The sequence below is a fragment of the Notolepis coatsorum genome (genome assembly GCF_963971535.1).
Source record: "Notolepis coatsorum genome assembly, chromosome: 12".
NCBI classification, from domain to species: Eukaryota; Metazoa; Chordata; class Actinopteri; order Aulopiformes; family Paralepididae; genus Notolepis; species Notolepis coatsorum.
In genome coordinates, this window is record NC_140176.1 from 9,364,508 (window position 1) to 9,390,378 (window position 25,871).

The window sequence follows — 25,871 nt, forward strand, 5'->3', positions numbered from 1 at the left end:
GTCCACCGGGTAGCCGCTGTCGGAGCCGAGGAACAGAGTGCTGGAACAACGGCGGTGGCGAGGGTGTCGTCCACCGGGTAGCCGCTGTCGGAGCCGAGGAACAGAGTGCTGGAACAACGGCGGTGGCGAGGGTGTCGTCCACCGGGTAGCCGCTGTCGGAGCCGAGGAACAGAGTGGCGCGCCACACCTTGGTGTGCGCGTCGGAACCGAGAGACGCATCGGGGTGCGTCTGCGAGGAGGAGTGTGCCAAGCACGAGGATCTTTGGAAAATGCGCGTTGGAGACTGGAGAGCGTGCCAAGCCCTTGAAGATGCGCGTTGCGCGCTGGTGACTGGAGAGCGTGCCAAGCCCTTGCAGATGCGCGTTGCGCGCTGGTGACTGGAGAGCGTGCCAAGCCCTTGCAGATGCGCGTTGCGCGCTGGTGACTGGAGAGCGTGCCAAGCCCTTGCAGATGCGCGTTGCGCGCTGGTGACTGGAGAGCGTGCCAAGCCCGAAGGTCTAGGAGATGCGCGTCTGCGCGCTGAGGTCTGAAGTGGAACACTGGAATACCTCCCGTAGAGGATTAGAGAGCGCAGTACAGTGTCTCCCTCCAGGCAAACGGCGACAGGTGGCGAAGGCTTGAGCGCATCTGGCGCGCTGGTCTGGAGTGGAACACTGGAATACCTCCCGTAGAGGATTAGAGAGCGCAGTACAATGTCTCCCTCCAGGCAAACGGCGACAGGTGGCCAAAGCTTGCACCTCGTCTCACGCCGGAGATAAAACAGCATAGGCAGACAGAGGATCTCCCGAAAGAGTCTAGATGTTTAGAGAATATGACTCGGCAAGTATACAACACGACCCCACGCCGAAACGAGGGGAAGAGCCCTGGTATTTAAAGCCCACAGGGGAACTAATTAGCCTGCCACCACAGGTGCGAGAGGTAATTGATAATAGTCCAGGTGTGGCCACTGAGAGTAAACGAGAGTAAAGAACGAGAGGGTGGGGGCTAGAGAGAGTGAGTAGGGAATTCCTAACAGTAGGCTTAAAGAAGACAGAGAAAGTTGGTGAGCAGCGGACAAAACCTCACAGTACCCCCCCCTCAACGGGAGCCACCTGGCGACCCAAAACAAATACAGACAGAGTGGCAGGGGGCAAAACAAGACAAAAACAAAAGGTACTGGCCAAGCCAGCAGGGGAAGCCACCACAAGAGTGGGGCTAGCAAAAGAAACAGGGTCGCCGAGGGGTAACTAGGGTAGCAGAGGGGCAACAGGAGGAACTGGCCTAGAGGAAACCGGGCCTAGAGGAACCGGGTCAGGAGGAACTGGGTCCAGAGAACTAGTCTAGAGGAACTGGTCTAGAGAACTGGCCTAGAGAACCGGTCTAGAGAACTGGTTTAGAGAACTGGCCTAGAGAACTGGTCTAGAGAACTGGTCTAGAGAAACTGAGGGGCAAGCAGGGTAGCTAAGGGGTAACCATGGTAGCACCGGGAAAGGGCTAGCAGAGGGAAAGTTAGCTGCCAGGGCACTGATAGCTACAGGGCCTATGCTAGCTGTACTGCTACATCAACATAGAGGCTGCGCAAGCTGCCGGAGCTAGGCTAGCAGAGGGAAAGGGTAGCTGCCAGGGCACTGATAGCTACAGGGCCTATGCTAGCTGTACTGCTACATCAACATAGAGGCTGCGCTAGCTGCCGAGCTAAGCTAGCAGGGGGAAAGGGTAGCTGCCAAGGCACTGATAGCTACAGGGCCTATGCCAGCTGTACTGCTACATTAACATAGAGGCTGCGCTAGCTGCCGGAGCTAGGCTGGCAGACAGGGCTGGACCAGCATGAGAGAACAAGCTAGCTGGAAGGACAGTCCTAGCTGTGTGAGATAAACTGACCTTGCTAGCTGAAAGGGCAGTCCTAGCAGTGGGAATACTGACCTTGCCAGCTGAAAGGGCAGTCCTAGCAGTGGGAGCAAACTGACCATGCTAGCTGAAGGGGCAGTCCTAGCAGTGGGAGAGAAACTGACCTTGCTAGCTGAAAGGGCAGTCCTAGCAGTGGGAGATAAACTGACCTTGCTAGCTGAAAGGGCAGTCCTAGCAGTGTGAGATGCTACACAAAAAAGTGGAGGCCATGCAGAGGGACCGGGTTAGCTGCTTGGGCCTGGCTAGCTACAGGGCCTATGCCAGCTGCAAGGCTGCATTAACATAGAGGCTGTGCTAACAGCCGGGGCCAAGCTAGCAGACCGGGGCCATGCAGAGGGAATTGGGTTAGCTGCCTGGCATGGCTAGCTACAGGGCCCATGCCAGCAGCAAGGGCTGCATAAAACATAGAGGCTGTGCTAGCAGCCGGGGCTAAGCTAGCAGACTGGGGCTCTGCTGAGGGACTGGGTTAGCTGCCAGGGCAAGGCTAGCTACAGGGCCTATGCCAGCAGCAAGGGCTGCAAAAACATAGAGGCTGTGCTAGCAGCCGGGGCAAGGCTAGCAGACAGGGGCCATGCTGGTAGTAGAGGCCTAACAAGCTGCAGGGGGGTCAAACAGGGCTAACAGGGAAGCCAACAGGGCTAACAGGGGAGCTAACAGGGGAGCTAGAGGGGAACTAGAGGGAACAAGAAAAAAAAAGGCAAACTCAACATACACCGTCTGTGCTGGCTGGGGTCGTCGATTTGGTGGGGTCGTACTGTTATGGTTTGTAACCGACCCCAATCGCACAACACAAGACAGGTATGATGGTTTGCCAAGAAACAGATATTTATTGAGAGACAGGGAAAAAGGGCACTGTCCCTTTAAGGGAGAACACAAATACAGGAATATAACAAGAGGGGAAAAACTAGGTGCCTTTAAGAGGCGGGCAGGAAAAGGGAACACTAAGGGAAGGTTAATGAACGCTAGGGGAAACATTAAAGGAACGCTAGGGGAAGGTTAAAGGAACACTAGGGGAAGGTTAAAGGAACAGAGGAACTAGAGACTAGGAGAAGTCGGGACAAGGAGAGCTAGGGAACAGGAGAACTGGGGACTAGGAGAACTAGGGACAAGGAACTAGGTGGAACTAGAAGGGGAGAACTTGGGACCAGGAACTAGGTGGAACTAGAAAGGGGAGAACTAGGGACAGAGGGGACTGAGGCCCGCGGAGGCGGGCTGGGGAACAGGGAGGAACTGGGGACAGAGACCCGCGGAGGCGGGCTGGGGACAGGGAGGAACTGGGGACTGGTGGGAAAACATCTGGGCCGCTCTGCAGAACAGAGGAGAGGGTTAATATTCAAAAGGGAACAAACAGAGCAGATGCAGAACAGTCCAAATAAACAAAGAAAACAAAGTAATAATATCTTCGTGTGACAAACACACAGGGGGAGATGTAATGTCCAAAAATACTATCTAAGTGAGAAACTAACGGAGGCAATACGCTGGGTGAGTGACATCACAATCAAAACTCACCCAGGCGTATGCGTAATGGTACAGGAACAGCAGCGGGAACGGGGGCAAGAGGCATTACGCTGGGTGAGTGACATCACAATCAAAACTCACCCAGGCGTATGCGTAATGGTACAGGAAACAGCAGCGGGAACGGGGGCAAGAGGCATTACGCTGGGTGAGTGACATCACAATCAAAACTCACCCAGGCGTATGCGTAATGGTACAGGAAACAGCAGCGGGAACGAGGGCATCGCCACCGGGTGGCTGGCTGTCCGAGCCGAGGAACAGAGTGCTGGAACAGCGGCGGTGGCGAGGGTGTCGTCCACCGGGTAGCCGCTGTCGGAGCCGAGGAACAGAGCGCTGGAACAGCGGCGGTGGCGAGGGTGTCGTCCACCGGGTAGCCGCTGTCGGAGCCGAGGAACAGAGTGCTGGAACAACGGCGGTGGCGAGGGTGTCGTCCACCGGGTAGCCGCTGTCGGAGCCGAGGAACAGAGTGCTGGAACAACGGCGGTGGCGAGGGTGTCGTCCACCGGGTAGCCGCTGTCGGAGCCGAGGAACAGAGTGGCGCGCCACACCTTGGTGTGCGCGTCGGAACCGAGAGACGCATCGGGGTGCGTCTGCGAGGAGGAGTGTGCCAAGCACGAGGATCTTTGGAAAATGCGCGTTGGAGACTGGAGAGCGTGCCAAGCCCTTGAAGATGCGCGTTGCGCGCTGGTGACTGGAGAGCGTGCCAAGCCCTTGCAGATGCGCGTTGCGCGCTGGTGACTGGAGAGCGTGCCAAGCCCTTGCAGATGCGCGTTGCGCGCTGGTGACTGGAGAGCGTGCCAAGCCCTTGCAGATGCGCGTTGCGCGCTGGTGACTGGAGAGCGTGCCAAGCCCGAAGGTCTAGGAGATGCGCGTCTGCGCGCTGAGGTCTGAAGTGGAACACTGGAATACCTCCCGTAGAGGATTAGAGAGCGCAGTACAGTGTCTCCCTCCAGGCAAACGGCGACAGGTGGCGAAGGCTTGAGCGCATCTGGCGCGCTGGTCTGGAGTGGAACACTGGAATACCTCCCGTAGAGGATTAGAGAGCGCAGTACAATGTCTCCCTCCAGGCAAACGGCGACAGGTGGCCAAAGCTTGCACCTCGTCTCACGCCGGAGATAAAACAGCATAGGCAGACAGAGGATCTCCCGAAAGAGTCTAGATGTTTAGAGAATATGACTCGGCAAGTATACAACACGACCCCACGCCGAAACGAGGGGAAGAGCCCTGGTATTTAAAGCCCACAGGGGAACTAATTAGCCTGCCACCACAGGTGCGAGAGGTAATTGATAATAGTCCAGGTGTGGCCACTGAGAGTAAACGAGAGTAAAGAACGAGAGGGTGGGGGCTAGAGAGAGTGAGTAGGGAATTCCTAACAGTAGGCTTAAAGAAGACAGAGAAAGTTGGTGAGCAGCGGACAAAACCTCACAGTATATGTACACTGCCTGGTATGTAAGTGGTTGGTGGCTGCCCAACCAATTTTTTACATATAAAAACGCCACTGCACGTGTATGTGTGTGTGTCTGGGGGCCCCCACAAGAGTCTGGCCCAGGGGCCTCTGAACTCTTAATCTTAATTAATGTGTTATTTGTGTATTTGTAATGTTTATAGACACTGGCTATTACTTGTGATTAATTATGAAAGTTGTCCCTATATATGGCTACTTAATTTGGATTGACAAACATCTTCTTCACAAACATAGCCACAACACTGGTAAACAAACTACCCTCCCACTCAGGGCATTATGGGGTAGAACACATAGTAGCATACTACAAAAACCTAGGGGTCCACAAAGACGACTTCAAACTTGAAATGGTAACAACCGATGAGGTACTCAAAAAATTGAGCGCCCTCCAACCTAACAAGGCCACTGGCCATGACAACATCCCCTCCAAATTCCTCAGAGACGCAGCAGCCGCCATCACCCCAGTCATCACACACATAATAAACCTCTCTATAAAACAGGGACACGTCCCCAAGGACTTCAAAATTGCAAGAGTGACCCCTCTGCACAAAAAGGGCAGCAAATTAGACCCAGGCAACTACCGCCCTGTTTCTATTCTTACCTCCATCTCGAAAGTCATGGAGAAAATAGTCTACGAACAGGTCGAAAAGTACCTGGCGGAAAATAATCTAATCTACGAATTCCAATCTGGCTTCAGAACGTCCCACTCCACTGACACATGCCTCCTCTATTTGAACGACCACATCAAACAAGAGGTGGACGCGGGCAAATACTGCGGCATGGTCATGCTGGACCTACAAAAGGCATTCGACACTGTCAATCACTCCATTCTGATTGACAAGCTAAAAGCAATTGGTTTTGATAGCTTATCAGTGAGCTGGATGCAATCCTACCTGGAGGGGAGAGAACAGATGGTAGAGGTAAACGGTACTCTATCCCCCCCCCCTCACAGTGAGCTGTGGTGTTCCACAAGGAAGCATACTAGGACCGCTACTCTTCCTAATTTATGCAAATGACATGTCGTCAGCCTGTGACTGCAACTTGTTCCTGTTTGCGGACGACTCAGCCCTGCTGGTCTCTGACAAGAACAAGTTGCAGGTTGAAAAAACCCTCAGCTCGGAACTAGGCAAAATCTGCATATGGCTCGCTGATAACAAACTATCATTACACATGGGCAAAACAGAGTCCATTCTCTTCGGTTCAAATAACAAACTCAGCAAGACCGACGGCTTCTCAGTTGCAGTGGGTGACAATATTGTCACAAGGAAAGACGAAATTACCTACCTGGGTTCCATCCTAGAGGCAAATCTTTCCTGTGACAAAATGGCATCCAATGTAATAAAAAAAGTCAACCAACGAACTAGATTCTTGTACCGGATCTCCTCTCTGGTAAACAAGAATACCCTGAAGACTCTGGCAGGAGCACTCATTCAAGGGTACTACGACTATGCGTGCACCTCATGGTACCAAAGCACCTCAAAGGCGCTTAAAACAAAATTACAGACATCACAAAACAAACTGGTCAGACTACTACTTGACCTTACCCCCAGAACCCACCTCACCCCTGCCCACTTTGACAACCTATAGGATGGCTTAGAGTAGACGACAGAGTACAGCAACTTGCAATGGGCCTGGTCTACAAGATACACTATACGACTAAGGTACCCATGTACATGTCAAAATACTTCCCAAAGGTCAGTGAATACCACAACCACTACACCAGAGGAAGCTCAACAAATCATGTTAAACCCAGATTCGGCTCAAACAAGGGACTAAACACGTTTCGCAATTATGCCACATCAATGTGGAACGCCCTACCCAAAGCTGTAAAGCAGGGGTGTCAAACTCATTTTCACAGAGGGCCACATCAGCATTATGGTTGCCCTCAAAGGGCCAAAGACTGTATACATGTTAATGTAATGTAAAATAAATGTAGCTACTCATTTACATATTGTTAAACATATTGTTTCTGTATTTATAACTTATTCAAGTTATACATATTGCATATGCATTTGCATAAATGTAAAAATATATGTTAGCTTATGTTATTTTAACAAATTATTTTAGTTTATCAGAACCCCATATTACTCCATCAATCAATGATCAAACCATTCAAGTAAATAACAAAGAAGAATATCATCAAATACAAGCTATGACATTAAGTTTGTTCAAAACCATTTTGTCACAGTCAAGAGGGGCAGAACTAACAACTGTGAGCTGCAAAGAACACGTGGGACAGATGTAGCAGATGTTACAAAAACAAATGGCTGCACACAACCTTGCAGAGGCCATACATCCAACTAATGGAAGATAGTTTAATTAACTTTAATTAACAGATTGCAGAATGGGTACTGTAGCTGAGGGGTACAATTCCCTGACTGTATTGTTAGATATGATATTTAATACCACTACCTCATGTACTTTAACTTCTGGCCACCCAGTACAAGATATAAGTATGATGAACACTTTCCCACCTGATGAAACGAACCAACACAAATGTACCAAATCGAATATTTAATACAGCAAAAGGTGTATACAACATTCACTTAATTAAATTTATGATTTGAAATATTGAATATGCACTTTTATGGCAAATGAGTATTCGTAGGTAAATCAACATTGAATGTCCAATCTCTGGTTGCGCAGGGAGTAAGTATACAACCTGGAATATTTAGGAAACGATAGCGATGGTACTTAAATGATTATAGCTGGATACACTAAGGGGGGGGGGGGGGTCCCGCTGGTTGTAAGACAGTAGGAGGGGGGGGTTAGAGAAGCCGCTGGCGGTATCCCATCTGGCCGACGGTGTCTTGGGAGAATCCAAAGTCTTAGACACAGTGCCCACAGAACCTCGGGCCGCAGACGAATACAGCTGGACCCTCTGTGGAACGGTATCTGCCGGTCCACAACGGAGAGACGTGGTGCGACCTCACGTGTAGAGCGCCGCCTCACCTGGAGTCCTCTCCGGGGGGTAATTCCAACACTCGACAGTGTTGGCCTTTATCCATGGAATAATCAAAGCACACAAAGCATAATCCAAGAGCCGTGGAAGGCTCGCCGTCGTCGGGTAGAGTAATCCAATATACAGGTCCAGTCGCTCTTGACCCGGAGCTCCTCGGATGCAATCACCACTAGGGGTCTGACCAGCCTGGATAAACTGTAGAACTCGAACCGAACGATGCACCATACATAAATAGACTATTATTAGCTTAATAGAATACGTCCAACTCGACGGTATGGTGCCAAACTATGACCATTCAACTATTAATCTACACGATATCTCAATGCCTATTCTGGGCCAAGTAGGCCCTACTACACCGCACGTGCGTAGTGGGGAGGCTTTTGCGTCTGTCACTCTGTTGGAGGGTAAAGAACTGGACTAAAAGAAAGTTCTACTTTACGAGCGCCATATATATATGCGCTATGAACAAATAGTACCATTCGTATTTCGCCCGGCATATTACTGCGCGGAACCGGGGGTTGCCTCGACATGTTAGGCGGCACGATTGAACTTGGACCTAGGGGTATGGCAACCTGGCGCCAGGTTCTCGTCCAATGGTAGAATGAAACTATTATGGGCTGTTTAGTAGAAACGGGGATATTCAATGCATATTGTACAAGGAATATACAGGGGATATCAAACGATATACAAATACAATTAAATATATATATATAAATAAATATACATATTCGGTTTAATCTGATCCTTCACAACAGGTACAGTACAGTACAGCTCAATACACACAATTGTTAAGAGGATGCAGACCAGAGAAAGACTTTCGACTTGTTTACATCAGGGTCCACCATTTTCAATTCGTAATGAAATTGCTATTATGTGTCTGCATGAACACACAACTGTAACTGTGAGGTTTGGTCCGCTCCCCGCCACACGCTCCGTTCCTTTGAGGTACTTTGTTGATTAATTGCATTCGCCGCCACACGCTCCGTTCCTGTAAGGTGCCGTGTTGATTGGTGCTCTCCTCGCCACACGCTTCTGGAGCAAGTATCAATTTCATCCCGCAGCTGTCACAGCTTGTAATCAGCGCCCTGTGGCTTTATATACCCTGATCCCCCTACTATCAATGTTGGATTGTTCTGATTACTCCTGCATTTGCCTGCCTTCCCTGTCGCTGTTTGCTGTCTTTTGCTCTCCAGGACTTTCGTGGAGAATCCCTGCGGAGAACCTGGTTTCCCGTTCTGAGCTGCGCCTCGTTATCTGCCCGCTTTACGCGTTGCGCTCTGGTGAGTTTTTGGAAACAGTTCTTTTGGATCATCAGTTTTTTGTGTGTTTGTGAAACACCGAAGAGATCCCGTTTTTGTTTTGTACTGTTCTCACCTATTTTTGTGTTGGATTTACACTTTGGATTACCGTATTGTTTTTTCTCTGGACTCTGCTAACTGTGTGTGGTACACCGAAGATCAAGTCACTTGGATATATACTGGATCAGTCACCTCTCTGTTTCTGTTGTGCGCTGGGCTAACTCAGATTTCTCTCTCTCTCCGTTTCCACCGGGAGTGAAAGCTGGGAGGATCTGCAGAGCGGCTTCAGACGTCACAAGCCAATTCCTCACCACCACCTACTGGGAGAATCTGCAGAGCCGCAACAATCTTCACATGCCAGATTCCCTGTTTGTTCGGTTGCTCAACTTAATTCCATCTTGTAACTCTGAAAATAAATACGCCCTTGCTTTGGCTAACTCTGAACAACTCTCTCTGTGCCGTTGCGTTTGTGGTCGGTTACAAACCCTAACATTACGATCCAACCATGACGACCACAGCCGACACAGAGAGAGTCAGAACAGCATTGGCAGTCCAGATAGAGTTAACCAACGACCACAGCCTACAGCTAGATGCGGCTGCGGCTGCTGTACAGGAACTCCGAGAGCAGGTCCTGCCTATCCCTGGGCTCTCTGGCTAGCCAGCAGTCTAATATTCTCCTCCACTTACAAGCGCTGAGTGAAACCGTTAACACCTTGCTTGTAACCCCACTTCCTTCAGGAGCCTCGGCCGGAGCATCACCCGCAGCCCTGGCAGGCCCCGCGCCTCCCGATCCCGCATCCAGCATGTCCGCCGTGTGCTGGAGCGCCTCCTCCACAATCGGCTCTTCGTCAAGGCGGAGAAGTGCCGATTCCACTCCGACTCCGTCGATTACCTGGGCTTCATCGTGGAGAGAGGCTTGACCCGAGCTGATCCTCGCAAGATCCAGGCCGTGGAGGAGTGGCCGGAACCCACCTCTCGGAAGGAGTTACAGAGCTTCCTCGGGTTCGCCAACTTCTACCGAAGGTTCATCCGGAACTACAGTCAAGTGGCGGAACCGCTTACCAGACTGACCTCTCCCGCCCTGCCGTTCGACTGGTCCCCAGCGGCGTGTGCTGCGTTCCGCTCCCTCAAGAAGAGGTTCACTTCCGCCCCGATCTTGCTCCATCCAGACCCCAAGAGACAGTTCATCGTTGAGGTGGACGCCTCGGATACTGGACTGGGAGCTATCTTATCCCATCGGTCGGCAACAGACCAGAAGGTACATCCGTGCGCCTTCTACTCGCGTCGGTTCCTCCCTGCCGAGAGGAACTATGACATCGGCAATCGGGAGCTGCTGGCGGTTGTGGCTGCCTTGGAGGAGTGGCGTCATTGGCTAGAGGGGGCTGAGGAGCCGTTTACCATTTGGACGGACCACAAGAACCTGACGTACATCCGTGCTTCCAAGCGCCTCAATGGCCGGCAGGCAAGATGGGCCAGCTTCCTCAGTCGGTTCGACTTCTCGCTGACGTTTCGCCCTGGTTCCCGCAACACGAAGGCCGACTCCCTGTCCCGGTTACACTCCAAGGGGGCTCCAACCACTGAGGACCCGACTCCCATCCTCCCAGAGGCCAGGGTGGTAGGAGTCGTCACCTTGGGCATCGAGGGGGTGGTAAGGCGTGCCCTACGCTTCCATCGTGCTCCAGGCAATGTACCGGTTCATCGTCTCTTCGTCCCCGACTCGGTCCGGTCCCGGGTCCTCCAGTGGGGCCATACCAGCCGGTTCGCCTGCCACCCGGGCGTTCATCGCACGTTCTCCTTCCTGGCTCGTCGATTCTGGTGGCCCACCATGAGGAACGACGTCAAGGAGTTCGTACTGGCCTGCGCAGTCTGCGCCCGCAGCAAGGCCTCCCACCAGGCACCCTCCGGGATATTACAGCCGCTTCCCATTCCGAGCCGTCCTTGGTCACATGTGGCGCTGGACTTCGTCACGGGTCTTCCCTCCTCCCAGGGGAACACGTGCCTACTGACCGTGGTGGATCGGTTCAGCAAGGGGGTTCACCTCGTGGCCCTTCCCAAGCTTCCCTCGGCGGCCGAGACGGCGGACCTCCTGACACGCCATGTGTTTCGCCTCCATGGTTTTCCCCAGGACGTCGTCTCGGACCGGGGGCCCCAGTTCACTTCCCAGGTATGGCGGGCTTTTTGCAAGGGATTGGGGGCAACGGTCAGTCTTTCCTCTGGTTATCATCCCCAGACTAACGGACAAACGGAGAGGATGAACCAGAGTGTGGAGTCTGCTCTTCGGTGTGTGGCTGCCGAGAGACCAGCTTCTTGGAGCCGTTTCCTTCCCTGGGTCGAGTACTCCATCAACTCCATGGTCAGTTCCGCCACCGGCCTCTCACCCTTTGAGGTATCCCTGGGCTACCAACCCCCTCTTTTCCCTGCACAGGAGACGGAGGTGGCAGTTCCCTCCGTACAGGACCACCTCGACCGGTGCCGTCGGGTCTGGGAGATCACCAGGACCGCGCTGCTCCGGTCATCAGAGCGCGCCTGTCGTGGGGCTGACCGGCGCCGGGTTCCTGCGCCGACGTACCACCCTGGGCAGAGGGTGTGGCTTTCCGCAAGGGACCTTCCACTTTGGTCCTCGGCCAAGAAGCTTAACCCCCGGTTCGTCGGACCTTTTGAGGTTCTGAAGGTGCTCAGTCCGGCGGCGGTGAGTCTTAAGCTTCCTGCGTCCATGCACATTCACCCCGTTTTCCATGTGTCCCGGGTTAAGCCTGTCTCTCTCAGTCCCCTGATGCCTCCTGCTCCGGCACCACCTCCTCCCGAGATGGTGGACGATCACCCCCAGTGGCAGGTCCGCCGGTTGATGGGCGTTCGACGGCGGGGTCGGGGGTTCCAGTACCTGGTGGACTGGGAGGGGTACGGTCCGGAGGAACGGAGCTGGGTCTCCCGCCAGCTCATTGTGGATCCCGGCCTGATCACCGACTTCCATCGTGCCCATCCGGGCGAGCCGGGTCGGCCTGGTCGCCGGGTGGCTCCCGTGGAGGGGGGGGTACTGTGAGGTTTGGTCCGCTCCCCGCCACACGCTCCGTTCCTTTGAGGTACTTTGTTGATTAATTGCATTCCCCGCCACACGCTCCGTTCCTGTAAGGTGCCGTGTTGATTGGTGCTCTCCTCGCCACACGCTTCTGGAGCAAGTATCAATTTCATCCCGCAGCTGTCACAGCTTGTAATCAGCGCCCTGTGGCTTTATATACCCTGATCCCCCTACTATCAATGTTGGATTGTTCTGATTACTCCTGCATTTGCCTGCCTTCCCTGTCGCTGTTTGCTGTCTTTTGCTCTCCAGGACTTTCGTGGAGAATCCCTGCGGAGAACCTGGTTTCCCGTTCTGAGCTGCGCCTCGTTATCTGCCCGCTTTACGCGTTGCGCTCTGGTGAGTTTTTGGAAACAGTTCTTTTGGATCATCAGTTTTTTGTGTGTTTGTGAAACACCGAAGAGATCCCGTTTTTGTTTTGTACTGTTCTCACCTATTTTTGTGTTGGATTTACACTTTGGATTACCGTATTGTTTTTTCTCTGGACTCTGCTAACTGTGTGTGGTACACCGAAGATCAAGTCACTTGGATATATACTGGATCAGTCACCTCTCTGTTTCTGTTGTGCGCTGGGCTAACTCAGATTTCTCTCTCTCTCCGTTTCCACCGGGAGTGAAAGCTGGGAGGATCTGCAGAGCGGCTTCAGACGTCACAAGCCAATTCCTCACCACCACCTACTGGGAGAATCTGCAGAGCCGCAACAATCTTCACATGCCAGATTCCCCGTTTGTTCGGTTGCTCAACTTAATTCCATCTTGTAACTCTGAAAATAAACACGCCCTTGCTTTGGCTAACTCTGAACAACTCTCTCTGTGCCGTTGCGTTTGTGGTCGGTTACAAACCCTAACAGTAACTGTACTCAAAAATAACAAAATAAGGGTTGTCTCAGTTCACAACTATATTGGTCAAGTTTTGGGTGGGACTTGTTTGCGTCCCTACAGCTTCTTATTCAATTGAGCGAGATGCTCGGTTATGTCACACAGCCAGTTTGTTCAGACAATTCAGACAATATTTCTTCAACCCTTTGTTACCTATTTCGCCTGGATCTTTTTTGTATTTTGGGCTGTAAAATTGTCAAAGAATGTCTGAGGAGTAAGTGCTTTTTTTGCACTGGTTATTTCATCAATACCTCAGATGTTCAACATACATGTATGTGTAAGAATGTGTAATAACTAAGGCTGTCAAAGTTAAAGCTTTATTAACGCATTAACCCACAATTATTTTAACACTGCTATTTTTTAACCCAATATTAATGTAAATTTTTTTTTTTTTTTTTTACCTGGGCTCTTGGGGGGCCACATCAAATGACGTGGCGGGCCGCATTTGGCCCGCGGGCCGTGAGTTTGTGCTGTAAAGGAATGTGAATCCCTACCCACATTCAAAACCGCTCTTAAAGAGCACCTACGGGAGGCTGCAATTCGAAACTGGCCACCGTAAATGCCCAAAACCCCCACCACCTCCTAATAGACAGTCTCCTCCCCACCGCATGTATATATTCCCTCCCCGCCGTATGTATATTTCTATCCCACCCACCCACCCCCTCCTAATGTACAGTCCCCTCCCCATCATATGTATATACTCTGTCAGGATCTAGGGGTAACAGTACTGTATATTTGAATACCGTTTATGTCACAAATGTATCAGTACTAAATACCTATATGTCCCTATGCCATAAATGTCATGTATGTTGTGTATGTCATAAATGTCTATATGAATTGAAAATGGGGGACCCTGATGGAAAAAAGTCTTTCTCAGGTCTGCATCCCTTTAACAATTGTGTGTATTGAGCCGTACTGTATTGTACCCATTCTGCAATCTGTTAAATAAAGTTTTCATTCATTCATTCATTCATTCATTCATTCATTCATTCATTCATTCATTCAGACACAGATGTTTGATGATAACTAGTATTATGGCAAAAGCTTAGCTTAATTCCAATTAGCCAACACAAAAAGCACACTCAACTCTTCTTAATAACTTCAGTTAATAATTCAATCGATTAATTGGATCTCACACCCGCTATCCTGGTATAGTAGGTCAAGTAGGATATCCTCCCGCTCGCTGTACGTACTAGTCTTTTCAATGACTTTGCTCATTTTTCTGCTGAGTCCGCGTTGCTCTTTAGAACACACACACACGCACACACACACACTCACACACACACCTATATTGCTTTTCACACATAATAATAGGATAGCCCTATGTACCGTTCTGCTACCCAGCGTGCTTATTACGCCCCTGCCTGCATTATGCGGCACAAGTCTTGTCGCGAGTTTCCTATTTGACAACATCGGTTGTTACAAAGTAGCCACACAGGCTCTGTGTTGTTCTGTGGGACAGGAACTTGGGGACTTGCATCAGCCAGTGGAGGCGGTCTGTGTGTGTGTTTCTAACGGGGAGGATCGTAGAGAAACAAGGCTACACAACGAATCCTACGTTTTATGCATATAGTTTAGGTGCCAATACTCTATAAATACTCTGGCTCAAGTTTGCCGATGTTGTTTTTACGGAAAGGGGGACGCGTTTAAAACATTATAGCCTATACACACTACTACTACTACTACTACTACTACCTCGATCATCGCCTTGTTTTGATGCCGATCGGAGGAATCATCGACGAGTGACTCATCATCGATCAGCTACATAATAATATCAAGGATCGATCGTGACGGGAGGAGGGTATCGTTTAAAGGCGGATTTTGGTGGACGGATGTGGACATTTGTTGTAGGCTGCTAATATACGAGTTCCCAGTCGCAGTACCTGTTGCACCCAGGTCCTGTCTGCTATATCTATATGCCTCTCACACAGTGTTACACGTGTTGCCATAGCAAAGTGCAAGGTTCCCTGATCGTTGCACTCTCGACCATCACCACCTCAACTTTGGAGCATCGGACAGCGATTCAATCAGATAATGAGTTATTGTTGTGACCGGCTCTGGTGACAACTCCACGCAGTCCTCCTCAAGCTATTATTATTATTATACTTTTTCTGTTGGTGTTTTATTATAGGATCGTTTTAAAAGAAGATTTATGATGTCGTGTCTTTTGCTGGGTGTTATACGAAGGTGAGTGTCCTGACTTTTATTATATTTATATACGTCCTTCTTCGCATGTTAATGATGTAGTTTCCTGGTACAGTGTATACACACGGTGTAGTACACGGTGTACAGTACGGTGCACTGTATTTATGATGAATTGAAAATGGGGGACCCTGATGTAAACAAGACGAAAGTCTTTCTCTGGTCTGCATCCCCTTAACAAGTGTGTGTATTGAGCTGTACTGTACCCATTCTTCAATCTGTTAATAAAGTTTTCAATCAATCAATCTGTCTGTCTACTGTATATGAGGCAGGCGGTGTTTCATTATAGGGTCATTTATTTCCCTTGATAGGCTACACGTACGTTGTTGCTACTTGCCTGTCCGGAACAGTAGTGACCCAGGTGTTACAAGTTGGTGACATATAGCTACTGGTGTGGACAGTATAGTCATCAGGACCGTTATTAATAACATGTAATAACACATAAACCTATCATGTCATTTTAGCTATCTTATTGGTTAGCTTCATTATGATGAATTGAAAATGGGGGACCCTGATGTAAACAAGACGAAAGTCTTTCTCTGGTCTGCATCCCCTTAACAATTGTATGTATTGAGCCGTACTGTACTGTACCCATTCTGCAATCTGTTAATACAGTTTTCAATCAATCAATCAATCAATCAATCAATCAATCAATCAATCAATGCATTGTGTGTTGAGTAGTACTGACTTTTAATAATTTGATTTTGCAACAATAATTGTTTTTGTATGTTTTTTTTTGGTGTGGACCCCAGGAAGACTATAGCTGGTTGCTATGACACCAGCTAATGGGGATCCTTAATAAAAGAAAATAAAATCTCAAGGAAGCATTCTAAGGCTAAATATTATGTGTCAGTGTATAATGCAGTCTTATGTGTGTGCTTGGCCTGTCTGATATTGCAGCGGTCCAGCACTATACAAATATAATTCAGTTTACATTTATGACTGCAATTCCCTCCTCAGTATATATGTTTTTGGTCCGTGCTCCTGAATAAACATCCTTGAGAGATGATTCGTTTATGATAGCAAACACACTGGGTTACACTCCCTCCGACATCCACTGCGTCTCCAAAGGGCCACACTTATATGGACTATATGATAGAATAGGATAGAGCGAATGTGTATTATCCAATCAGGTTGGGACATTTACTGTGTATGTATATAAACAACATTGCAAGCTATAACACTGAAGAAGGAATACTTAATTCCGAAACATGTTTGTTTCAGGCTGCCATTAAATTTTGAACCTGAGAGTGCTGGTCTGGCTTCACTGCTTCTTTTATATATATAATACAATAAAATAAAAATATATAATAAAAGCGTGTGAAAAGAGTAACACTACTACCTGTCCTGTAGTAACAGTGACGTCTGCCCTCGTCAGCTGCTCCTAAAAACCTGACTGACTTCATTTCAACATGACAATGACCCAGTGAGACAAAGATCTCAAGAGCAAGTGACACGTCTGACTTGTATGAATACATGAAAACAAACTAAACAAAGGAGTGATCCTTATTTATTTATTTAAACAGGTAAAATCACATTGAGACCGAGGTCTCATTTACAAGTGCGACCTATTTAGACAGCGGCTCATACAACAGTTACACATGTAAACAGCAACAGTACACCCATCAATCAATACATAATAATAAATTACAACAATTTATATCAAATATCAAATCACTGATTCACCATTAAAGCCCCAATCTGTGACTGACTGGGCATATCAAGGTGGGGTATACATTCAATTGACTTTCTTAAAGAGTCTGCAGGTGGAAATGTAGGCTATTTGGAGCTTCCCTAATCAATTATAAATCTATAAAATCAGTTTTACCCCAGTGTGTGCAAACATTACCGACGTAAACAAACCCTTTGCAGCCACAAAACGCAGTGAATACAATTAAAGTAAAATTATAGTAAAAACCTGTAGTCTAGTTTTAGTCTCATGGTAAAACCTGTTAAGTTTTAGCCTCATGGTAAAACCTGTTAAGTTTTAGCCTCATGGTAAAACCTAGTCTAGTTTTAGCCTCATGGTAAAACCTGTTGTCTAGTTTTAGCCTCATGGTAAAAGCTGTTAAGTTTTAGCCTCATGGTAAAACCTGTTGTCTATTTTTAGCCTCTTGGTAAAACCTGTTGTCTAGTTTTAGTCTCATGGTAAAACCTAGTCTAGTTTTAGCCTCTTGGTAAAACTTGTTGTCTAGTTTTAGTCTCATGGTAAAACCTAGTCTAGTTTTAGCCTCATGGTAAAACCTGTTAAGTTTTAGCCTCATGGTAAAACCTAGTCTAGTTTTAGCCTCATGGTAAAACCAGTTGTCTAGTTTTAGCCTCATGGTAAAAGCTGTCGTCTAGTTTTAGTCCTTGTGTAAAGAGCTCAGTAGATCAGCTAGAGAACGAGAACAAGTCTCCACTTTTATTCCTTGTGTCGTCAGGGCTATACCTGCTTGTTTACAATCGGATCACCGATTGGGCCTTTAACTTATATACCATTCTACAATCCTTACCTCTTCATCCCTCTCTTTTCCCCAGGGTTTCTGCTGTCGTCACAATGAGACTTAGGAGTAAATGTGAGCCCTCCTATGGCTTTATGCGTGTTGTGCTTTTGCTTGCTATGGAGAACGCATGTCAACGAATGACAAGTTTAGTTTTACTGGCATTATTTGCGATATTGTTATTTGTGCATCTCCTGGGACCAGAGTAGGCCTATGCCTCTGCCATGACCTTCCTGTCTGCCTGAATTACCTGAATGACTCCCCCCCCCCCCCATGTCTTATTGTTAATGCACTCACCATGGCATGTCGAAGGTTGATGTGTGTAAATGTGTAATATGTGTTGGAAGGTTGACGTGTGTAAATGTGTAATATGTGTTGGCAGGGGGTTGATGTGTGTAAATGTGTAATATGTGTTGGCAGGGGGTTGACGTGTGTAAATATGTGTGCATGTGTTACGTGCTGTCCTGGCTTGTCCCTGCCTGTTGTGTTGACTAGACTATGCCCTATGAACATATTGACCAGGTTTTCTTTTGGGGGGGGGGGGGGGGGGGGTGTCTGCGTGTGGTGCATGAGGATTGGTCTGCAGGTTTGGAGGGGTGGCTCTCTTGCTGTCAGAGGGGAAAGGGAACTGTGTTATTAGCTCTGAAAAGACTTTGGTGGCCCGGGGTGTTCGGGGGTTGGGAATCAATACATTCTCGGGGGTTTATCTGTTGCGTCACGTTCAGCTCAGGGAGCTCCGTCCAGGATACCACATCCCTGGTTCCAAAATCCCTCGTTTCTTAAGATATCCCTGGTTCCAAAATCCCTTGTTTCTTAAGATATCCCTGGTTCCAAAATCCCTAGTTTCTTAGATATCCCTGGTTCCAAAATCCCTCATCTCTTAGATATTCCTTGTTTCAAAATCCCTAGTTTCTTAGATATCCCTGGTTCCAAAATCCCTCGTTTCTTAGATATCCCTTATTTCAAAATCCCTTGTTTTTTTTAGATATCCCTTGTTTCAAAATCCCTAGTTTCTTAGATATCCCTGGTTCCAAAATCCCTAGTTTCTTAAGATATCCCTGGTTCCAAAATCCCTCATCTCTTAGATATTCCTTGTTTCAAAATCCCTAGTTTCTTAGATATTCCTGGTTCCAAAATCCCTCGTCTCTTAGATATCCCTGGTTCCAAAATCCCTCATCTCTTAGATATTCCTTGTTTCAAAATCCCTCGTTTCTTAGATATCCCTGGTTCCAAAATCCCTCGTTTCTTAGATATTCCTCGTTTCAAAATCCCTCGTTTCTTAGATATTCCTTGTTTAAAAATCCCTCGTTTCTTAGATATCCCTGGTTCCAAAATCCCTAGTTTCTTAGATATCCCTGGTTCCAAAATCCCTCATCTCTTAGATATTCCTTGTTTCAAAATCCCTAGTTTCTTAGATATTCCTGGTTCCAAAATCCCTCGTTTCTTAGATATTCCTCGTTTCAAAATCCCTCGTTTCTTAGATATCCCTTGTTTCAAAATCCCTCGTTTCTTAGATATCCCTTGTTTCAAAATCCCTCTCTCTCTCTTTCCCTCTCTTCTTTGTGGGAAATGATACTCCCACGCTACAGGATGCACTGAGAGACCTCACAGTCTGTTCAGTGTAGATTGTGAATGGCTGCATACATAGTTATTAAACCTGTGTGTAATGGTGTTAAACTGGGATCCCTGCCACACTGTTAAACACAGCCATGTGTCCAGCTCAATTTGCATAATGGTTTGTCAGAGATGGGGGGGGGGGGGGGGGGACTGGATGGGGGGAGGGAGAGAATGAAAGAGAGAGGTTGGGATGATGAAAGAGTGGGACAATTAGGGTAAAGGTTATGGAAGATGGTTGAAGTCTTTAGCATGAGAAGAAAGGATGGAGGAACAGGTCTAAATCTCAAGCCACCGGTCTTTTATGAATGAATGAATGACCTTTATTTATATAGCACCCTTCACAGCACGAATGCACAGGGTGCTTTACACTACAGCTTAATATAAAAACACAATAAAAACAAAATCAGAAATAAATGACAACAACAACAAACAGCAGTTAAAAACAGTGAAACCAGATAGAAAAAGTAGAATAATTTAGTCTTTGTCTGTGGTCAGTCAGTGCTGCTGGTGCCTCGTTTGACGTTAGACGAGATCAGAAACCTGTCTCGCATACAAAAAAAAAAATATATATATATATATGCATTTATATAGCGCTTCTCTAGACACTCAAAGTGCTTTATAGTGTAGGGTGGAAATGGCCTCCTTCACCACCACTGTGTAGCAGCCAACCTTGGGCTACGCAGGCTCAATGGCTGTCATACACTGGCACCAGGCACACATTGACTACACACAATGGCTGAAAGGCTCGGGAGATGGGGATTGATATCAGCCAATTAAGGGGGAGGGATGATTTATAGGTGGCCTTGATGTCAGAGACCTGATTGGGAAGTTTGGCCAGGAACGTTGGGGAACCACATACTCTTTGCGATAGGTGATTTCATGCTTTGGGTTCGACTGAATTTCATGCTTTGGGTTTGACTGAATTCAGTTTGGGACCTTGGTTTAATGTCTAATCCGAAGCATGGATAAGAACACACATCAGAACACACTATGATCACCCTGGGTGGCAACTTGTCATTGATGTCATCTCTATAGACATTGTTATGCCCTCTTGTCTCTGCCTACTTGTCAGACCTTCCTATAAAAATTTGATTGTTTATTATCATTATTACTTTTATAATAATAATAATAATAATAATAATAATAATAATAATAATAATAATAATTATTCCCTCATTGTATTTCTTTACCAAATTGTTGCCCATTTAAACACATATTGCACATCTGGCCATCCTAGTTGGGGGATCTCTCATTGAAATGCTCATCTAAGGTTTCTTCCCTTTTCTTCCCTATTAAAAAGGTGTGCCAACATGATGAGAAATTGTCTTCTCCAGAGTCAGACAAGAAGATAGATACCAATTTCCTCTCTTGTGCGTTTGGTAGAAAGATATCCGGCTGCACGCTCGCCTAGCTTTGCACAAATGAACGGAATCGAATACGGAACCACTAGCCTAGTTGTTGGTCAAATACACCTCTCCCGGAGTTTTAAGCCAGGCTAGTGGTCCGTATCCACTTCCATTAATTCGTGTTAAACTAGGCTAGCTTGCAGCCGGATATATATCTTAAGCACATTTCTCGTAATGTTGGCACACCCCTTTACGTTTTATTTTCCCTGTGATCGTTTTTCCTCATCTTCTTTGGGGTTAAACCAGGGGGTGTTCTTTGTGGAGCTGTGAAACCCATTGAGACATGTAATGTGATTTTGAGCTCTACTAAATTACATCTGACTTGACTTGACTTGACGGATGAATGGCTGGATGGATGATGATGAATGACGGATGATGATGAGTTAACAGCTGTTTGAAGAACTGCATTGATATATACCCCCCCCCCCCCTCTAGTAATAATAATAATAATAATGCATTTTATTTATAAGGCGCCTTTCAAGCGGTTAGGTGGTCGAGCGGAGATTGCGTTCGTCACCAGCCCCGGAGCTGTGAGCTTGATTCGCCTGTTCGAATCCAGCTCACAGCTCCGGGGTTGTCACCAGCTTGGCTGGCCGTTTGCACTGATCAGAGGGTGGGAGAAGCTGGCGGGGTGGGTCCGGGTCGTTGTAAACAGCGACTCCTACAGTTCGGTCGGGGCGCCTGCTAAGCGCGGATTGGACGTGAGGGGGATAGTGTGGTCCTCCCACACGCTACTAGGGGTGGGACGATACATCGATCCAGATCGATACATCGATGTAATTATCAACGATCGAATCGGATCGATGCGATGTAATAAGATCGATTCATATCGATACTCTTATTTTGAAAATCCTGTGGCGAGTCTCATAACTGATTGTGTTAAATGGGCATATGATATCATCTCATATCGATCGCAGGCACCTGAATCTAATCGTATCGTATTGTATCGTGAGAGACTTTGTGATATCGGCAAATATCGTATCGTTGTCCAAAGAATCGATATCGTATCGTATCATGATGAAACTGGTGATTCCCACCCCTACACGCTACGCCCTCTCAATGAGAATCCGCGCTGCCAGGTGAAAAGAAGCGGTGATTGGCTGGACGTGTGTCGGAGGAAGCACGTGGTAGCCTCCACTCTCCCAGATGATCTGACTGTGGGGGGTAAAGCGCAGCGACCAGGAAGGGACTGGGAATTGGCATACGACTAACATTGGGATGGGAGAAAATCGGAGGAAAATGGAGGGGGGAAAAGACCAATAATAAAAAAATAAAATAAAATAAGGCGCCTTTCAAGGCACTCAAGGTCGCCGTACAACAATTTAAAAACAGTTCAATTCTCAATCACAATCCATTAAAATATAAAATAAAAATATAAAATCAGTCAAAATAAAATCAGACATACGCCTGCCTAAACAGGTGGGTTTTGAGGTGGGTTTTAAATGGAATGATGGAGTCAATGTTCCTGATGTCGGGGGGGAGGGAGTTCCAGAGGCGGGGGGCAGAGCAGCTCAAGGCTCTTGACCCCATGGTGGACAGACGGGCTGGGGGGACGGTCGGGTTGATGGAGGAGGCAGACCTGAGGGACCGGGTGGGAATGTTGATGTGAAGGAGGTCGGACAGGTATGGAGGGGCGAGGTTGTGAATGGCCTTGAATGTATGGAGGAGGATCTTGTAGTCTATGCGATGTTTAATGGGAAGCCAGTGTAGTTGGCGTAGGACGGGGGTGATGTGACTGATGACAGGGGTTCTGGTGATTATCCGGGCAGCAGCGTTCTGGACCAGTTGGAGCTTATGGAGGAGTTTGTGGGGGAGACCAAAGAGAAGGGAGTTGCAGTAATCTAAGCGGGAAGTGACGAGGGAGTGGACCAGGATTGCGGCGCTGTTGGGGGTGAGTGAAGGGCGGAGGCGGTTGATGTTGCGAAGGTGGAAGTAGGCAGACCGGATGATGTTATTGATGTGGGAATGGAATGATAGGGTGCTGTCGAGGACGACACCCAGACTCTTGACCTGGGGGGAAGGGGAAACCAAGGAGTTGTCTATGGTGAGGGTGAAACTGGGGTGCTTGGTGAGTGTGGACTTGGAGCCAATGAGGACTACCTCTGTTTTGTCACTGTTGAGTTTGAGGAAATTTGAGGTGAACCAGGATTTGATTTCCTGTAAACAGGCACAGAGGGAAGAGGGAGGGAGAGTGGAAGTGGGTTTGGAGGAAACATAGAGCTGGGTGTCGTCCGCGTAACAGTGGAAATTGATGCTGTATTTACGGAGAATCCGACCGAGTGGGAGGAGGTAGATGATGAAGAGGATAGGGCCAAGGACAGAGCCCTGGGGAACACCGGAGGAGAGGGGGGATGGATGGGATGTGAATGATTTTAGCTGAATGAACTGAGTACGGCCAGAGAGATATGAATGGAACCAGTCTAGGGATGTGTGGGAGATTCCAATGGAGGCTAGTCGGTTAAGGCTAGTCCATCAGCCATACATGTATCAGACGTACATTGAATCTAATGACTGATCCCCTGTTCTAATCACATCGGAGATAATTCTGACCACCATTGGCTCAATTAAGATCATCTCTTTTTATTAGTATCAGTATTAGTATCAATACTTAGTAGAATAGCCTGATGCTGTATTTTCTATGAGTTGAGTGGATGCATGACCAGAGCACTAGCTTTAATAATAATAGTATAATAATATATTTGATTTGTAGGGCGCTTTATAGTTGTGGAGCAAATCCCAAAGCGCTACATTGTAATTTAATTATTATTATTATTATTATTATTATTATTATTATTATTATTATTATTATTATTATTATTTTATTATTATTATTATTATTATTATTATTATTATTATTATTATTATTATTATTATTATTATTATTATTATTATTTTTAATAATCGATTATGTTCTGTCACTGCATCGATTGTCCACGTCCGCATCGCGATGCATCTTAGAATCGAGGAATTTCCACACCCCTATTAATTACCACCTTATATCACAATGTTGCTAGATTGGAATTATGGACCCTATCCGACATGCTCAAATGACACTTAAAGGAACACGCCAACATTTTGGGAAATTAGCTTACCGCCAAGCTATCTGGCTGCATGTTAGCCTAGCTTAGCACAATGAATGGAAGCGGACAGTGCCGGTTATTGATTGATTGAAAATTTTATTAACAGATTGCAGAATGGGTACAATACAGTACAGCTCAATACACACAATTGTTAAGGGGATGCAGACCAGAGAAAGACTTTCGTCTTGTTTACATCAGGGTCCCCCATTTTCAATTCATCATAACATATATGACATACATGACATACAGATAGACAGTACTGCTAGCCTAGGCATTGTCCAACTAACACCTCTCCCAAAGGCTAACCGGCACTGTCCGCTTCCATTCATTGTGCTAAGCTAGGCTAACGTGCAGCCAGATAGTTTTCTACTGAACGCACAGAGAGGAAACTGGTATCTATCTTCTTGTCTCTCTCTGGAGAAGATGGTAAGCTAATTTCCCAAAATGTTGCTGTGTTCCTTTAAGGTCCGCTGAGGACAGACTGGAAACTTGGAAAGTCAGCCTTTTGAGGGGGCGGCCGGGTAGCACAGCGGACTAAGCGTCTGTCTACCACCGCAGAGACACTGGTATCGAATCCGGCTGTCAGCGGTGCCTCCGGCTTGGCCGGCCGTCATACTGGCACAATTGGCAGAGTCAGCGGGAGGGAAGCCGGTGGGTGGTAATCTGGTCGTTGTAAACAGCGACTCCTACAGGTCGGTCAGGGTGCCTGCACAGCGAGGGAGGGAAATGGTGAAGGTATAGTGTGACCTCCCACACGTTACACCTCACCAATGAGAGTCCTCGCTGCCAGGTGAAAAGAGGCTGCTGGCTGTCTCCTATGTCTCGGAGGAAGCATGTGATAGACTTCAGGGTTCCCTAGACCGACCAGTGGGGGGCACATGCGCGCAATGACCAGGAAGGGGAGGGGGGAATTGGCATAATGTTTGCTAGCTAAGCGTGCCAGCCTAATGCTTGGACCGAGTGTTTGCTAGCTAAGCGTGCCAGCCTAATGCTTGGACCGAGTGTTTACTAGCTAAGCGTGCCAGCCTAATGCTTGGACCGAGTGTTTACTAGCTAAGCGTGCCAGCCTAATGCTTGGACCGAGTGTTTACTAGCTAAGCGTGCCAGCCTAATGCTTGGACAGCGTGTGACCGAATGCCCGACGTTGCCATATTACTTAGAACCCCTTGCGGTCTAGTGGGGTCTAAAAGTCCCATAACACCATCACACATTCATAATGTACTGTATTATCAACTATAATGTAGTGTAACTGTGATACACTTATAGTACATAGTCAGCTCATAATGCACTTATGATGTCACAATGCACATCAAGAGTTCTCGGCATAAACCTACCAGAACAGACCGTCACAAGATGTATTTAAAAGCCTTAGATTTATTATGAACAATAATCTGATTGTGAACAGAATTACAGGGTCACACTTTGTCCCGGTAGCTCAGCAGGCTGGAGTCACCGTACTCACCGTACTCTGCCGTGATCTATGAAAATAAAGATGGCGGCAAAGTGAATCAGGGGAATGAATTGCTGTGTTCCTGCAATTATTCTATATTATTATTGTTTATCATATCGTATCGAGATCATATTGTGATGAAATTACGATATGAACAATAACAACCTCATATTATGAACTCAACTCTCAAAATGAGGTCTTCAATATTTGACAGGGGATGTTATTTGAAAACAACAGAGTTTTGGTTTGACGTCACACTTTACACGATCATGCAGTTCAAGGCGAGGAACAGAACAGCGATTGGGTTATTTATCTGGTGATCTTTGCACACGTCGTGAACTGACATTGTAATAATAATGTCACTGTATATCCATATCGATCCAGGTCACCCCTTCCTCCTCTCTCGTTTACGGAGAGGCAAGAATACAGTGAAAAAAGCACATTATATAGAGGCACGGACAGAACTAGATTTGTAATGAATCCTCGATTCATAAATGGTTAACCTGCCAGCGCGTGGAATATTACGTGTTCCCTGGCAGTCTGAACCCTGAGGTT

General features: G+C 47.5%; 1 protein-coding gene across 1 annotated transcript in view; it reads left to right on the top strand.

Annotated features, from left to right (window-relative positions):
* Window positions 1-14,425: 14,425 nt before the first annotated feature.
* pck2 (phosphoenolpyruvate carboxykinase 2 (mitochondrial)) overlaps window positions 14,426-25,871 on the top strand; it is a 39,230-nt gene continuing 27,784 nt past the window's right edge. Inside the window, exon 1 of the mRNA XM_084326120.1 lies at window positions 14,426-15,265. Coding sequence (XP_084182246.1) covers window positions 15,231-15,265 — 35 coding nt within the window. The 5' untranslated portion in view covers window positions 14,426-15,230. The remainder of the gene's footprint in view (window positions 15,266-25,871) is intronic.